The sequence below is a fragment of the Platalea leucorodia genome (assembly GCF_965183815.1).
Source record: "Platalea leucorodia genome assembly, chromosome: 1".
NCBI classification, from domain to species: Eukaryota; Metazoa; Chordata; class Aves; order Pelecaniformes; family Threskiornithidae; genus Platalea; species Platalea leucorodia.
This window is the reverse complement of record NC_138823.1, coordinates 141474385-141492651: the sequence shown is the minus strand read 5'-3', so window position 1 is coordinate 141492651 and position 18267 is coordinate 141474385. Positions and strand designations below refer to the sequence as shown.

Genomic DNA, 18267 nt, shown 5'->3' with positions numbered 1-18267 from the left:
GGATCAGCACATGTGCAGTAATCTGTTACAGCAACGTGCTTGTGCATCTCGACCTTCAAGCAGCACACCAGTATGGAGATGTGCTGGCACGATCCTTTCAGTATACAGCTAGCTTGAATATCCTTGTGTCATCTATGCCTGTTTATAAAAGATGATAGATGAAAAGCTAGTCCATTTCAAAAAGCGTAGCTGAGGCGAACAATTGATTGCAGCCACGTATCAGTGCTTTGTGCATCCGTGACTTTTCGGGAATACAGTGTTTAAAAAATACAGTGTAGGTAACAAGAAGCCTGTAAGATCTGGAGTTCATACCTTGTCCCTCTGCCCATGCCAGACAAGCATTATCACTTTCTAAAATCATGAAGTGGAGTCATCCACTACTGAAAGTAACAGAGAGGGAGGCAGTCATGCAGGAGGGAATGCAAAGGTATGGAGAGCCTGATGCTGACTCTCCTCTTAAGTAAGCCTAGAAACACCCAGATGAGCTGCCTGGGACCTATAGCACCAGGGCAAGCCGTTTTCCTTCCCACTGTGTCTGTCACAAAGTGCAATACCTCAGGGAAGTAGTTTTATAAATTATTCTTCATCCAAAAGTACACAGGTAGAAGGTACTCACAAATTCCATAGTTTTCCATGTACAGCTGTCCTGTAGCACCTTTGTTGAGCACTGGCTCTAGGAGAGAGCTGGTGAGCATTCCCATGGATGGGCGTCCTGCAGGTCCTCATGGGGCTGCCTGAGGAGCCTGGCCCCTGGAAACCCTACAAACACAGAGGCTGCTCCAGCTTCCAGTATCACCTGGCTCACGTTTCCCCATCAGCCCACTTGGCAGCCAAACTCCCAGAAAGGATAAACATGAAAATTTCTTCTTAATGGTTGTGGTGATGTCTGCTTTGTTGGGTGATTTAAATCAAGGGTGGGTAGTCTTCTTCTAGCTATGGTCTCATAAAGCAGCCCAAGTGGGTGCAGGTGTGAACCACTTCTACATGATACATGGCAGCAGGTCATGATGGCCACGTGTGGGTTTGCATCATCACAGACTGCTGTCAACACAGCGACAAGACCGTCAAATAGAGAAGTGTTCAGTGGGTGATGGGGTTGCGAGGGAGAGGGAAAGGTAGTTGGAGCACAGGGAAGGGTCTGAATTTAGCTGAAGAGTGTGCAGGGGGAAGGAGAAGAGCCTGTGGACCCCTGTGGCCTCCTGTGCTTGCACGTGAGTTAATGCGCGTGTTAGTCCCCTGCGGTGTGCGAGGTCCCCCACCACAAAACACGGCTGTATGGCTCTGCAGCCCCCGCATCCCAGCATTTCTCCTTCCTGGGAGCACTGTTTGTGGCAGTGCCCCTGAGCAAACTAGGGAAATCCTGCTGCTCAGGGTATTATACAGGAGACCAGGCTAGATCAACACCATGATCCCTTGGGGCTTTACAGCTCAGGGTACCTGTGAGACCTGTGCGGTGGGGGGCTCTTGTGGAGGCCTGCCTGATGGCTGGAGGAATGAAAGCAGGACCAACATGCTGAACGCTGTCCTGGTGAAGAGTGAGCTACCTCCCACAGAAAGACTGCCTTGGGGATTTTTTTTTTTTTTTTTCTGAAATGCACTAATTACAAGGCATCGGCAGACAGAGCATCACATCATTGCAGTCAATAAATCAGCAATGGTAACGATGAAAGGAAATGTGAGTGCTTCTCTAGCTGAGAAACAACACCTGGGGCTAGTGTCTTTTAATGTAAGTGTATGGCAGGAGCAGAGGGTAACCATGTGGTTAATGAAGCTTAATGTGTATAAAGCCCATGGAGATAGCTCTTATTTTGGTGTTATTGCTAGTGTGTCTGTCCTCGCTTTCATAAAAAGAGTGTGGTGATATCTAAGAGTGGCATTTCGATGCCTGAAATGCTCCTCATATAAATAGAACAAGCAGATCAGCATGACCGAGTGATAAAATTACCTTCTGGTCTTCAGGAACTTCAGCATGCAACTGTGATCTCAGTGTACCCCTCTTCACAGCACAAACAAATACGTTTGGAAATGGATCTGGAGGAGACATACAAAGAGGGAGAGAATACGGAGGAGAAAATGACTCGAGCTGCAGCTGCAAAGTTGGTGAAAAAGGCTTTTCTCGAAGCCCTGAAGTCCAATGACTTTGAAACACTGGAAGAGCTCTTGAGCCAAAAGAAAATAGACGTGGACACGGTGTTTGAAGTGGAAGATGAAAACCTGATTCTGGCATCCTACAAACAAGGTAAATGTGGCAGCATTCACCAGCCACAAAGTAGATGGGTTTGAGTGATTTTCAAGAAACTGTGGCCTTTTGTCTCTTCTGAAGCTGCAGCGTAAGCTGATTCATAGGCAGTAACGTCTCAGTAGATTCATAGGGCCATGGTCACCGCAGTAGGGGAGCTTATCAGCTGTACCCACCGGGCTTGGCGGAGGGCAGGCCAGAGACCAGCCTGAGCCTCTGTGCCGCCGAGGCAGCTGCTGCAGCTTCAGGGGAGTCCGGAAAGAGGAGTCCGGAAAGAGGAGTCCTTTGCCGTTTCCTTGCAGAGAACTTGGGTGCAAAGCCCAGAATAGACACGTGCGGGCTATGTGTGGTATATACATTTCTTGCATGTACCCAGTCACATATACAGACCATTTAGAAACATGAAATATTAAATCTTTTCCATTTTTCAGTTTACAGTAATAGTAGAGTGAATTCTCCCTAGTTCAGGAGAGCTAAGGAAATCCTGTGGACCTTGGATGTTGCTGGATGGGAGGAGATTTATTTTTCAAACTGACAGAAAGCGAGGGTGTGCTAGTTCATCAAAACAGAAAAATCATCTGGAAAAACACACCAGAGAAGACATCTATTCTGGAGCATAGAAAACCCAAACCAGTTCTCAGCCAGACACTGGTTTCATTACCAAAAACTTAAAACTTAAAGCAATAAAGCAAATTCGCTCTCTGCTAAAATCAGCATACTTCATGACCTACTTGCTAACAGACTCTTCATGTGTCTCTAGAAAACAGTAATGATCAGCCTTTGCCAGAAGTTAATCATATGTGGAGATAAACACCTCCAGCCTCAGCAGCGCAGCCAACGCACTTTCTTTCCTCTGGCATAAAGAAGGGGCAATATCCCACCTCTTCTCATTTTCTGTGTTTACCTCTTATTTAATGATTGGCTTCTGTTCTTTTGATTTCATTAGGGTGAGGATAATGCAGTCATGCTGTACGTCCCCTGGGGACAGTGTCTGAACTAATCGACACAGTGATGAATGTCTCTTAAAATACCTTTTCTTCTGTCCTCAGCAGGCTGAGATGCATTCTGGTTGTGGTTTGAGACTACAGGACTAATGCATAGATTTTTAATTGCAGATCATTTGACTGCAAACATGAACCTGTCTCTTTTGGAGAAGTTTCTCCTTTCTCCAAAAGGTGGAGAGGTAAATGCAGCCTATGGCCTAAATCACAGCAGTGTATTCACTTTTTTTGTCCGAAAGGCAGAAGGCACTCTATCAACTCTCGCGAAAATTCTACTTTTATTCTGAATCCCAGATAATGGTGATTTGAGAGGGGGGTTTCCTTGAAGAGGGACAGGGGAGAAAAATTAAGCCCCACCATCCCACCATTCAGACAGCCTGAGCTTTGCCACAGCCCTAAGTGATGAAGTGGAAAGGAAATGCCACAGGTGACAGAGTGGCTTTTCTTCCTCTCTTCCAAAGAAGCTGAGAGCTCCCAGGGACACTGACCTCGTGTGTGCCACGGCTTTTTCATGTTTCTAACCAAAGAAACAGGCAAGCTGAAGGAGGCCTCCCATGGAGCCCATGTCTGCTTTCTGCTCAGTGCCTGGTCCCCATCCCTCTGGGCTCAGAGATGTCTGCAGGTTTGGGCAGAGGACATGGGAGATGCTCCCTCGGGACGTCTGAGCACAGCTCACCTGCAGCAGCACAGGCAAAGGAAATAAACAGTGGTCTCAGGCAGGGAAATTGTGGCTATATAAAGTGATAACTTGGCTTTTAAGGATCACTTTCCTGCTGTTGCATATCATTTATGGCTCACATCTGGCCAGAAATGTGAAACCCAGCTCTGTGTGGGATAAGCCAGCAGTGCTCCACAGCTCACTGGTAACAAGGGGGAATGCCGCATGTGTATTCAGACAGCGAGCTGATTTAAGAAATTTGCTCTGCTATATGCATACATTCTGGGATATAGCCCACCTACTTTGTGCCCAGTTCGGGGGCATATGATGAAAAAGTTGTCTTACCAAAGCTGCCAATGTAACCTGGATAGTCAGCAGGTTGAGAGAGGGTTGAGCAGCTGCAGAGGAGCCTGTCGCCCCGCTTGGGCACTCAGGTGCCTCAGGGCTGCCTGCTGTTGCCATTCGCGGCTTGGGTTCCTTGGGCACTGGGTTTGGTAGTCCCCAAAATTTAGTCCTACAGTGGGTGCCACGTTCTGTAGACAGTTTCTTACCCCTGACATCTCACACGCTGACACTAATAAATGCTTATATTGGTCAGGAACAAGTCAGTGCAGCCATGCCAGAGCAGGAGGTGCAGCTGCTGTCATGACTGTCCATTTTATAAATATAACCTTTTGGTGGAAATCTAGCATTTTCTAGAGGTGTAAAAGAACTGCATTACTGGCATCTACCTCAGAATATACTTGCAATTTAAGTAGGAGGGAAGAAGAACTTTAATCCAAGTTTCTGCCTGCCACCACCACTTTGTTTCTATCTACCTCTTTCCTTCCTCTCTGTCTTCTTTCTGTCTAATACAACACACATGAATACTGTAAAAACTGTATCTATATGACATGTAGGTTGAAAAACTATATACAACTAGAGATTCAAAGATTAACATCCAAATTAATTTGACCTCATTATACATCTTTAGTATTTTTTGCTGTGTGTTTCACATGATAACAGTATTCAACCAGGCATTTGTTCAAGGAGAAATAGATAAATCAAACCCAGAAATTTTTACAGGCACATTCTAGCTACGATGCAGCTGCTGTATATTAAAAAAAAAAAAAAGAGAAAAGAAGTTTTAGAATTCTCCTGCCCTTCTACACATTATTATTGTGTTTTACTTTTTTTAAACAAATAATTATAGTAATCAATTCTGAGACTGTCTCTGTGCAGTCATTAAGCATGTAGTCCTATTTTGGGAACAAATATTTAAGTGTTATTTGGTCTGACACCTGTTTGTAAGTAAAAAAAAAAGTCACTGTGAAATTTCCAGAGAAAAATCCAAACATTTCGGAGCCAGCTTTCAGGCTGAAGTGTCACTGCTTCTATTTGGCTCTTCAACCTAATTTACATCAGCTTCCAAACTCCTCACTCCATGCTCCTCAGGGGCAGTAGTTGGCAGGAGGTCTGTGATACAGCTGCAGCCACATTGCCAGGGGTCATCTATGTGCAATGCATCACTGGAGGTCTGCATCCAGCTCCTGACATGCAAGATCCTGCAATCTCCCACGCAGAACCAGCAGGATGAGCTACCTGTTGAGTCACCGGCCTAAGCAAATGCTGCCTTCTTATTCCAACACCACCTCTCTTCAGCTATTGGCGGGCTGAAGATCCCATTTCCCCCATATGTTTTAGCTGGTGATGTTTCAAATGCTCTAAGTGTATTTTTTTTTGATTGAGTCTACACAGGTCACAAGAAAAATAAAAGCTGCCTTCAGAGTACATCTACATGGGAATTATCTCTCCAAAAGGCAGGCTATTCAGCACGTGTAGTAAAAGTACTTAATGAAAATTAAGTTATGCTTGAGAGAACTTTGTGTGCACTAAATTGTATCTGGTGAAATTACAGTAAATTAAAGCAAAACTACAACCCTTCCTTCCCCCTCAATTATTCTCAGTAGGTTGATAGTCCAAAGAAAAGCCTTTGCCAAGGATGGTAATACATTTTCACTTTGTACAGGATACTGGCTTCCTAGCTACAAATTAAAAATATCCTGGGCAACTGGACTTCATCTAGCTGTCATGTATGGACATCTGGAGAGTCTTTCAGTCCTGCTCAATCACAAAGCTACAATCAACTGCCGGCCCAATGGAAAAGCTGCGATCCACGTAGCGTGTGAAATGGCAAATGTTGAGTGTCTCAAGATCCTTTGCAACCACGGAGCTAAGCTGAACTGCTTTTCAATGAGCGGGCAGGCGCCCTTGCACTTCTGTACGACACGAACCTCCATGCCTTGTGCCCAGCAGCTGGTTTCGAGAGGTAAGATAAAGCTCTGGAAGGTCTCTTGTGGCATGCCCAGAGATGGTGGGCATGGTCTGTGGTTTGTCTTCGGACGCAATTTGTTAAAGTACATGTGTGTTTATCCCTTCCATCCACAGCTGACTGATGTCTTCATCTCAGACTCCTTTTCCTGATCTCTTTTATCAGAGGAAGTTTCTCCATTCCATAAAAGTGCACCCCTTTCCTCTTCTTTCTTGTTCAAATTTCCTTGATCTCAGTAAAATTCTTCCAACCTCTTGTTTTTTGAGACCTGGCCCTGAAAAATGATGCAGTTTTTCATACCATCTCTTCATTTGTCAGCAGCCAAACTCCTGCATCTATGTAGGGTTTCGGGAAAAAAGGCTACCGATATAAGATTTTTGTTTTCCCGAAGTAAGATACACTGTGCTGCTGGTCATCTGTAACAAATGAAGCTATGAATGATGTAACTGCTGGATAAATGTATTGGTGTCACACACTGTTTCCTTAACACAAGGATGCTGACTCAGGACACAGTAAAAGACAGACATAAAAGGTACAGCAAAGTCAGGCAGTTGAAGTCTTAAGTTACAGACAGATTCCCCTATTTATCTCACTGGGCCACGGCAAATACAAATGCTTTTGGGTTTTTTTTTTGCTACATGTGTCGTTATTGAAGGCTTTTCCTGAGATGCAGAGCCCAAGCATGCTTTGTGGGCAAGGCAAGCTGCAATCCCAAATGAATAACTGCATCGCTTTTCTTCTGCTGGAAAGATACATAATATTTTGTTTGGTAGAAAGGAAAATAAATGCTGCCAGTTTTATCCTGCCCAAAGCAAACAGTCCTGACAGCAGGAGTTGAATTTGCTACCACGGAAAAGCTTAAAAGTCAAATGTAGTCTTATAAAATGTAGCACAGGATGAACGCAAATGAAAGGATGTATTCTGTAGGCTTTCTCCACCCACCCATCAGCAACAGAATAATAATACTTTACAAGCCACCCTTCATCCCAACGCACTCGGTAAACTCACATCTCCACCTGACCTAAATGCCGAGACTTCCAACAAAATGGGAAAGGTCTGGAGCAAAACGTGGCAGGTGTGCACATACACACCACAGCACCACCCAACAGCCGAAGCCAGGGTTTCGGTTAATGTCCCTGCACCGAGGTTTCCAAGATGCATCATCTCCCGCCCCGCCATCTCCACTCAGTGGTGTCACAGTGGGTCAGTTCAGGTAAACGCAGTTTAACCACTTCTGGTTTGGGCAACTTGCCAACCAAGCAAAAGTGATCCCACGTTCCTTTATCACCTCCAAACTTAGATTGCTGACACTCTCAGAGACATCTAACACGACTAACACTCAACACGGCCTAATGACATTAGCACTCAGGTTTTCCAGCCCAAAGGTAGTTTCTGACTCCTCTTCCTCCCTCCCTGCCCTTACACCTCAGTCTTAGTGTAAGTCTGGCCATGTAAGGGCTTTCCTGAGCCCGGAGAGAAGAGGGGTGGCCACGCAGCGTGCGCTTGCCCTTGCACAAGTACTCTATTGGCAGTTTGCCAGGGCCCCGGGTTCAAGGGCCCTTGCCTGCCCAGCTGCGGTCCTCGACATCAGCACCCTCCCTCTCTGGAAGGAGCCCCGCGCCCCGCCAGCCTCCGCTGCCGTTTTACGGTTCTGCTGGGCGCTGGAGAGCGGGCTCTTGCCAACCTTCCCTCTTTTCTAGTAAGCAGTGTTCAGTAGCATTCCTACTGTCACTTGCGTTACTTTAGAGCAAATTGCCGGTAGCTGGAAAACGGGGAGGCGGGCGGCCACGCAGGGGCCGGGGCCGGGGCTGGGGCCGGGGCCGGGGCCGGGGCCGGGGCCGGGGTTGGGGCCGGGGCCGGGGCTCGGGCCCCCGCCGCGGCCCCGCTTCGCTGCTCGGCAGATGGAGCTGTTGGCTCAGCTGCGGCAGCCGCTCGGCAGGGACAGAGCGGCCGTACCGGTCCCCTTACCAGCTTCAAAACAGGATCCGGACCCTCGGCTGGGGTCTTTGGCTTTTTTATATCATCTGTGGATCTACCGTAAAATGTCCTTTCTTCCAGGCTCGCAGTTAATGAGGTGCTGCAGGAAGGGTTCTCAGGGTGTAGACCTGAGCAGAGCTATTCTCCGGAGTAGGAGTAAAGCTCTCCTTTCTCCTTCAGTTCTTCATTTATAGGAAAAAGCATTTTACACAGAGATTTGGACCTGCATGCTGCTCTCAAACAGTGTTCAGATAAGGCATTCTGTCAGCTTGGGGCCAAGTTACCATATCCAAGCTGGATCCAAGAACCTGAAGTTTCTAAAGGTTTCCTGGAGGCTTAAGAAATGCAGAATCTGTGTCCCTAGCTATTTGCATTTCCATGTGTGTCTTTCAAGCCAGTTGCCCACCCTCACCTTCTCCTTGGGTAGCAGGGCTCAAGCAGAGAGAGGGTCAAACCGGGATTTCGTTGCCTTCATTTTTTTCCCATCATCTTTTTTTTTGACAGGAGCAAATGTGAACATAAAAACAAACAACCAAGATGAGGAGACTCCTCTGCACATCGTTGCGCGTTTGGGTGTCCCAGAGCTCGTGGCCTTTTACGTGGAACAGGGAGCGGACGTTGATGCTCTCAATGCCTACATGGAGACTCCCCTGGCCTGTGCAGCCTACTGGGCCCTGCACTATAAGGATCAGATATACAGCCCGGATCACCACCTCATCTGTCGGATGCTCTTAGACTATAAAGCTGAAGTGAACACTCGTGATGAGGATTTCAAATCACCGCTCCACAAAGCTGCCTGGAACTGTGATCACGTCCTGCTGCATATGCTGCTGGAGGCAGGCGCAGAAGCAAACATCATGGATGTCAATGGCTGTGCACCACTACAGTATATCATAAAAGTGACGTCTGTGCGGCCAGCTGCCCAGCCTGACATCTGCTACCAGCTGCTACTGAATCATGGAGCAGCTAGGATATATCCGCTGCAATTCCACAAGGTTAAGGATGGCTTTCTGCAGTAGGGATATGGAGAGAGGTGATGTCTTGAACAGGAATGGGATGAGAGATCCAAACTTCAGGGTTTGGTAGTATCTGGATTTGCTGGAGTCTTGTAAACTATGGGTCCAGGATGCCCAAAACCTTGTGAGCCAGCCTAGTGTAAGAGTGGTATCATTTAACTGAAGTGAAATTACAGTTGCTAATGCCAGAAACCAGACCCAGATCCCATTTTTGTTCTTAACCAACCTGAAACCCCAAACTCTAAATGCTGGTTCAAGCCTAATTTTTCAGAGCTGATTCGCTTTCCCATTTCAGAAAACCTACATGCCTTTGTCAAACCTGGCTCCATACAGGCTTAACTGGGTTATACGAAATACATATCTCATGGCCTCTACCAAGGATTGGAGATCAGACCAGTAGATTCAGTTTGTCACTTCTGACCTTTAAAAATCTATTAAAATCTATTCCAAATGAGATGGATCTCAGTAAAGCTTTGGCTCATTCCCAGGAAATGTGATAAATTAAGGGGAAATGCTGTGCCTGGGCTCATAGTTGATGGGGAAAAAAAAAAAAGGAAAAATAATTGCAGGATCCCTCCCAAAGAATTTCTAAAGGTCTGCAAAGCCCAAGGCACTGACATAAGTAGCTGACAGACTTCTTATACCAGGCAACTAAGTAAGCTTACTGTAGTCAGGACTTACTCTCTCTCATCCAGTGCCCTGAGCAACATTTTGCAGCTCCTCCACTGTACATAAAAAGTTTTAACAAGCCAAACAACCAGAAGCCTTTGAAAAAAATACCAAACTTTTGGTTGTGCCCTCTTGAGCCCAGGATGAGCTGGCCCTGTCTGTAACAGAACAACCCTTAGTCTCCTAGAGCGTGTTTGAGAGCCAGGCCTGGGGTCTCCTCTTCCTGCCTCCGCCTGTCTCCTGTTGCATGGAGCAGGTCTCCCTTCCACACCGTCATCTGCCATCTGTAAAATACGTAGGATGATATTTATCCCAGAGGGATGTTCCGCAGTTTTGTTTGTGAAAGCCTGTCTACTGTGTGGGACAAAATTGGGCACCATACAGTGTGAATGTGAAGTGTTATTCCATGCGTGTGAGTGACAGTAGACTTTGCTTTTTTCCTACTGAGCTAAAGTTACTGGGCAGAGCGGTTGTTTCTGGGGCCTCGTGTGGCTTGGAAGCCTCTCTTCTGAGCTATGTTATCTCGCAGTCTTTCTTTAAATTTTCCTGTAACAATGCATTTTTAATTAATATGATCGGATTTTTTCTGTTCCTGTGCTGCATGATCTGGAGCAAGGACTTTGTGCATGGCTTTCCTTGGTGTCGAGACACTCAACCTAGCTATGAACAAGTTATTTCCAGATTCAGATGATAAAGTTGCCCCCATCAGCAAGCTACACTGCTCTGGAGACCCAGGGCAGTATTTCTGTATGGTGTTAAGCTGGGGTGTGCACAGCTCCACTGAGGGCTAGCCTGGGGTTTCTTGCTGCGTTTGCACTAAGCAGTGCACACAGGGCTTCTGTCTTTTGCGTCTTCAACCTTATCCTCTTGTAATTCTTTGGCTGGGTCTGTCTCAGTATCCCATTGCACAGTGCCAGGCATCCAGGCTAGCCCCAGCTTCTTGGTGGTACTCATGGTCTCTGTGCATCCTGCCTGCAGGTGCTACAAGCCTGTCATTCCCACCCCAGAGCTGTGGAGATTGTCGTCAATACCTACGAACACATCAAATCAACATCGAAGTGGAAGGCAGCCATACCTGATGACGTCTTTGAGGTAAGCTCTTAATGAGTTGCAACTGAGTAAAATCCAAGCTCATTATTTGCATTCTCTATATCTGGCCAAAGAAAAGGGAGAATGCTTTTGAAGGAGAAGAACACCTCAGAGGATTTGGGACTTCCCCATTTAATATCACTCACTTGACAAAAGCATGCCACTCACTGACAAAAGACATATTTTTGAGACATTTTCATTGCAACATTATCCTTTGGAGCACCCCCTGTCAGGGGTGCGGCAGGAGCTCAGCTGTCCCTGCACTCAGCAAGTGCAAAGATTCTGGCTGTGATTGGTGTCTCTTCACATCTGTCAATGCATATATTTGTATTTTTCGTAAGTCAGCAAATGTCATAAAAGTACTGTGTTACATGTGAATGACTATATATCTTTAGGTTCTGTTGCATGGGTTGGGTTTCTGTGAGCCGGACTGGGTACCTGCAAATACAAGGTAGAATTTAAATGAAAAATAAGAGACCAAAGAGTAAAAGTTGTCAAAAGACAAAATTGTGGGACAAACTACATGCTTTGACATATTATCCCTTTACTTCAGAAATCTGCATAGTCCCAATATTCCAGTTTCAAACTAGTTTTTTATTAATACTGGGCTTTTTCAAAATTTTCAAATCAGTGCTGAAGTGCACCAATATCTGCTATGCATTATCACTGATGTTTAGAGAATCCCATCTGTATTATAATGCAGAGTTACATAGCCAGAGGAACTGTGAGACTAACTGTTTTTTCAGGTCAGCTTTGTCCAGAAAAAAATTAAAAGAAACAATTTTGGGTGAACACAAAATTAAATGTTAAAGGTCCTTTTTCACCTTAATAATAATAACAACAACAACAATAACAACAATAATAATAATAAATAGAAGCTTTGCTGAGCTACAAGTGTGATTAGAAAGGAAATAACTAGTTCTTTTTCTCCAAACAAAAACCTTAATCTGAAATATTGAAACATTCTTATTTGCAAAAGTCTACTGTTCCTCTGTTTCTTTGTTGAGATTGTCATTTTTGTTGTCAAAGCTGCCAAATTTGACATGAAATTGAAGAAAAAAATTTTGTTGGCACAAATCTGTACTTTTCAATACATAAAGTGTATCTGAAAAAAAGGGTAACCAGATTTGTGAAGTAGCAAGAACATAAAGTAAGGTCAAGTCACGCATAGTCGCATGATTTACCATTTGCTTCTTTTATTTCAACATCATTTGTAAGCATCTGCACTTTTCTTCTCGTGGGGATGCAATTTTATTTATTCTAAAAGGCCACTGGGGCGATGAGCAAGACCACAGGTGCTTTGCCGTTCGCAGCCCCAGCGAGCTCATCGGTAGCGCTGGCGCTACGCTGCCTCGCTGCCCCGCGGTGAGGTTTAGGGGATTAACTCATCCACGTGCACCGCCCCTGAGCTGGCTGCAGCATCTGTTCAGATCAGGACTAACATCACAGCAGAACCCCCACCTCAAACTGATGGATATAAGACATACCAAGCCTGAAGATTTCAGCATGGTCTTTAACTTAACACTGAATGTTTGAGGCAAGCATAAGAATTTTGTGCAGGCATTTGGCTAAACCAAATCCCCGGTGCTTGATGTGCCTCCAAGGGACAGGACGGCTGTCTATGCTTTATACCTTGTTCTGCCAAGGGCTGCATGTGGGCAGGGGAAAGGGAGGGAAGGAAAACAGCCTTATTGCCCTAAAACACGCTTGTGTTTTTTTACAGCGGCACCAAGATTTCTATGACTCTTTGTTCACTGTGTGCAACAACTCACCACGGTCACTCATGCATTTATGCAGATGTGCTATTCGGGCAATATTGTCAGAAAGGTGCCACCGAGGAGTCCCCTTGCTCTCCATCCCCCCGTCCATGAAGAAGTACTTGCTGCTGGAACCAGAAGGAATCATTTACTGACCCACAGCGGCGTGGGCACCGGCGTCTCCCTTCCCGGATCCGCGTGCCTCTGCAGGGTGCTGGAGGTCCAGGCACAACCCTGACGCAGCCCTTCGCTTTTGGACGGTCGCAGGCCAGCCTGATGCTGGGCTGGGATTTACTGGCTCTCCCCGGAGCTGCTGTCTTTCCCTGCACTGAGGAATTGCAGCTGCAGGCTGTGGGTCGTGCTGGGGGAGGCAGAGCTGGAAAGGCCCCCCTCCAAACAAACACAGGGGCGCATACTTCCGTGCTTTGTTCAGCCTAGCTTAAATGATGCTTCTGCTGCCTTTGGTATTTATTCCACTGCCTGCTAGATAGCATTAGATTCAATCTGAACAACCTTTGATACTGTTTCACTGTAATTTTCTTCAGCTGTCATTTTGGGAGTAAACAAAAGGATACCATCAAAAAATAGGACATTTATTAGCGTCACAGAAATGCTTTCCCAGAAAGAAATGGGCGAACTGCTTTGAATCATGACCACAGACAGTATTTCAGTAGTTTCCATATTTTCCTGTGGATTGACTCTCAGTTCAATCCTAGTTCACTGTTCACTACACCTGTCTGTATCTTATAAAGCTTTGTCATAATAATATCCTTTTTAATTGCAAGAATTTTTTTCGATTGTCAGTCACAATATTGAAATATGCAGCACTGAAATTTCTGTACATTGCTATTCATGCCCAGGTAGCTTTTAGCAGCTGCTGTCTCTGTTTCTGCTCTCACTGTGACCGATGATAATTTCATGTCCTGGTGTTGAGAAATGCAGGTAGAACGAACTTGCCCCTGTAACGTGCACAGCTGGGCTTACACCCATCCATATATCCCTCAGGATGGTGTTGGATGGGATCTGGGAAGAATATGAATCCTTCTCTTCATTGACTCTAAAAGGAACCTAGCCTGCTAACACGGTCTATACACTTCATTTTTTGGCAGCGAAGCGCAGGTGAGAGGAATCCCACCTTAACCGAAAGGTGTTTCCAAGATGAAGATGTGTTGGCTGTGCTGTTACAGACCTGCCCATCCCCCTGATTTGCAGGCCCTCTGCTTTTGGACCTGCCAGCGCTGATTTCCCGGCTCGCAGGAAACCTTTGCTCCTGACCAAGCTGCTGTCTCCAGTTCAGGAAGATGAAATGCAGGGCAGAGGCAGTTCACACACCAAGTATCCTGCAGCAAGGGCAAGTGTGTGATCTGACCTACCGATAAAACCCATTTTTCTTCCCTTTTTTAGTTTGATACAATGCATCTAGGCCGTTCCACTTGTTTTAGACGCTGACAATTCTGGGCTCTGTTAAAAGGGAGGTGAGCTGTGCCCACCATTGGGAGCCTGTAACTCCTGACTTCTCATTGCATTTCTGACTGTGAAGCTGTCAGTCCTTATCATTATTATTATCTCTTTGCAAGAGAGCCCACTGCACATTAGGCTCTTCCCATCCGGACAGGAGCGGCCCAGCTCTTCAGTGTCTCCATGTCTCGCAAAGTGGCAATAACAGCACTTGAAGAAATGTGCAGATAATTTAGTGTTATAAATCACTTCTCTTTCTTTTCATCTCAGTTTTCATGAATCAAAGCTTGTACGCTGTGTTAGGAGAGAATCCAATTCGTGGGTCTGTTTGTGTTTAGCTAAACAGCAAAGTAGATTGCTATTTAACCGTTTCCAGTTCCAATGGAGAATTTCAAAGACAACACAGACCATGAGAGAATGCTTTCTCATATGAATGAAGTTGTAATATAGGTCCCTGTACTTTACTAAACAGATGAAAGATCTCTCTAGAGTTGCAGAGTTATCTCTATCAGAGACACTACAGTTGTTTACAGGGGAGAACACCGAGGATCTGGGGCAGTTTGTCTACAGAAAAGTCTGCTTGAGGCGGTTCCAGGTCAATGGGATCCACTGAATTCTGCACTGAGGAAACCCAGTGAATTTGGAAGGACAGAGAAAGCTTGGGTTATCTAAAACCAATGCTTTTCTAGGCGATGTACCTATGTAAGTCAGGCACGAGGAAGAGGATTTGCAAACCGGTCAAGGCAAGAAAATGTTTGTTGCTTTCTGAATGGTCTGACGATGGGGCAAGCTGGGTAGTCCAGAAAAGACAGATAGAGGTAGCTGATTTTACTGGGAACACATCCCTGCGCTGGCTGCTTCTGGGAGTGAAATTCTGCATCTGGAAGAGGGAGGTTTAAGGCAGAACAATAGCAGCGTTTTTTGACCTGTCATAGTCAGGACTCTCTTGCTGAGAGAGAAGAAAAAAGGCTGTCACCAGTGTTCCTAAATTCCCTCTGATCCTCCCCCTCGGCAGTGAACACACTTAATTTTTATTCTGTGGGCACCCAGCCCCACTTCCAAGCTTTGTACCAAGCAGGTGCCAGATTATAGCCATTGTGGTAGCTGACAGGGAGCACAGTGGGATCAGGCTGATTATAGTCATAGGAATTTGCAAGCTGTTAGAAACACTGGAGAACATACCTATCACAGAAAAAAGACCTGATTGATGCACTTTAATTGCTTCTGTTCTTGGAGTTAGAAAGACCAACAGTAAGCAAACGTTATTATTTGTTACCTTTTAGCATTTCTTTCTTTTTTTTCTCTTACTGTACTCTATTCCCGTGCACTGGATGGAGTTGCTCATGTGAGGCATGGGGGTACCTGATAATAAGCTCATCGTTCATTAAATTTATGGGATGCACAATTTTAGTGCAAATGCCTTGAAATTTCATACTGTCATATAACTCCTGATCATGCTTTTGTATTTTCAAAGCTGCAACAGATTGGATGGCTGCAGGTGGAAATAACGAGATACCAAGTTGTACCCCTACACTGCAAGTTTAAACCTAGTCATGACCTAAAATGACAGAAAATTGTTTTCAGGGTTGTTTTGTGTCTTCAGTGAAATAAGTTGCTTTTTGCCATTTGGCTTCTTAGTAGAGATGTAGCCATGTCTGAGACGTTTCCACTGCATTTCACAGCCTATTAGAATATTTAAAGCACAGATAGGCACAAAGAATGAACTATCTTTTCCCATTGGCAGTCCTTTCCCACAGCTCCCTTAATGACTTCCCAATGGGTGGCAATGGGATTACATGTTTTGGTCCTTGTGCTTTTTAAGAGGTGTATATGAAGAGATGTTCTTAAGCCACATGCATTGTTGACAAAAGAAGTTACCCCATCCATGAACACAGAGACACTCTGCATGTTTTTGTGGGGCACTGCAGAGCCATAATTCATCTGTTCATGGAAATACGGGCATCCTCTTTGTAAAGTGCTCTTGCAATAATTTTAAACCTAGCCCCTGATGTCTGATTGGATCCAGCTTGACTCAAAACTCCACTGATTTCTCCATGGAGAGCATGTATGCGAAACTGAAGTCAGAGTCAATCTAACAGTGTTCAGGAATGTATTTTCCTTCAAAACCTTTAAACGTCTATTCGTATTCTGTCAGCCTTTAGATATCAGGACAATGAGCCCAAAACAGCATGGCTGGGTCAGGTCTCCAACACTGCTGCTTGTCATGCTGGTCTAATGCCAAGAAGAGGAGCGAGAGACTGCAAAGCAGAAACATAGGGCATTGGAAGCAGAAGCAGTAAATCTTGACCAGTTCCTGCTCAGCCTCCAGCCAACATGTCCTTAAAACCTTCATCATTTGTCCTTGAGACAGGCTAGTTTTCCAGTGCTGCTGGTGGCAGGAGGGGAAGGATATATCCTCAGCTGCGTCCTACTGTGTGCAGTGGTATCAAGACCATATTGATTGCACAAGGCTTAGAGATGTGATAAGTACGTCTTCTCTCCACAAAGGTGGCTTTGGATGAGTATCGACAACTGTCTGCATACGGACTGTTCCTAGAGCGTGATACATGTTTTGTTAATGATGTGCTCATTACTGGTACTTTAAGACCATACTCAACAGTCAACGTCACACACCTCTACTCCAAAAACAGGCTACCTGATGATAGCCTATTGCTTGGCTGAGTGGCAGCAATACTCAAACTCGGTACCTTCAGCACAAGGGGTGGTGGCTCCACCTCCCTCACTCCTCTCATAAGACTGCACTAAGAAGAGTTTGCATTATAAAGAAGAAAAGGCTCAAAGCCCAGACCATAAACATGGGGTCTTGGGGCCACCTGGCACAGGCAGGCAGGATCTCCATGTCTTTTTACCCTTGATATTTGAAAAGCCAGCAAGGGAAGGTGATGAGTTGCCAGCACCCCTTTTCATGCTCTTACATGGCATTGTCACTAGGGCTGCATGGAGGCTGATGATGCTGTCTGTATCATCTTGAAAAGTTTTGGACCAAACCTCCTGACTACACAAAAGCAGGATGGTGTTGAAATGTCCATATAAATTCTGGCAGGTCTGCATGGGTCTGTGTGTGCATCGGCACGTGTGTGCATGGGCATGTGTGAGGAGATTTGCAGAGAGATCCCAGTCAAAATCTTTGCTCTAGTTTCAATCAGAGTTTTTCAACTCTGATTCAGGGTATCATCAGAGCTGAAGCCAATAAATTGCCATAAGTGTTTTGGCATCAATGAAATTTTACTTATTCAAAACCACTTACCATCTTGAAAGACTGTTTCTATGCTTTCCATGGGGAAATATCTATATATTTCCATACAGGAGTTTTGACAGAATCAAGTTAACTGCTGTGATCATGAATGTATATAAATCTCCCAGACTGAGCAAGACTGACAACTATTTTTGTAAAATGTCAGACACACAAATATTAGGGGACAGGGGAAAAGGTATGGCCTGCCGTGAAAGGTAGCAGCTTTATTTTTAGCTGCAAGCACTGCTGGGCCAACTAAAATGATCAGAGAGGCTTGGCTCATTCGTATTTGGGGAACATCCTTTGAAAACGTGCTAATGCTTTTGGCAGCAGATTTTGCTCATGGGAAAAGTACCTTTAAATTAAACATACAAGAGTTCAGTCTTTAAGATTGGAAGGAAGATTGAAACAGTCTGGGGTGGCCTATGCTATTATATACCTTTATTAAACTCTGAGAAGCCAAAGAGACATGCAAGCTTTTCAGTGCACTGGAAGGTTTGTAGGGCTCTTGAAGGGCTGCTGCTGCTTTTCTGAAATGGCACAAGATATAGATGGGTCAGACACAGCAATATTTCCATTTACTTTCAGGATATGGCAGTAGAATTTCCCTGTACTCCCTAGGGTTTGCTCTTCTACTAAATGACAGTGCAGAACATGCTGTTAGCAGAGATGCCAAAGCCTAGCTAGCCTCTGACACCTTAACCTCCCCAAGAATTATATTAAAGTAGTGGAAAGATCTACCACAGTCTCTATTTGCAGAACGGCAGGGACCTCTGGTACAGCAGCTGAGTGGGCCAGAAAAGATTGCTATATACAGCAACTGGCAGATGAAATTG

At 45.3% G+C, this 18267-nt stretch overlaps 1 protein-coding gene across 1 annotated transcript; it reads left to right on the top strand.

Moving 5' to 3' along the window:
- Positions 1-1995: 1995 nt before the first annotated feature.
- On the top strand, positions 1996-12872 carry ASB4 (ankyrin repeat and SOCS box containing 4; the record flags this gene model as incomplete). The annotated part of the gene is made up of 5 exons (XM_082321914.1): positions 1996-2239; positions 5907-6206; positions 8691-9181; positions 10850-10963; positions 12684-12872. Exons 1-5 carry the CDS (start codon positions 2026-2028, stop codon positions 12870-12872), a joined length of 1308 nt encoding a protein of 435 aa, XP_082178040.1. The 5' UTR covers positions 1996-2025.
- Positions 12873-18267: the final 5395 nt, after the last annotated feature.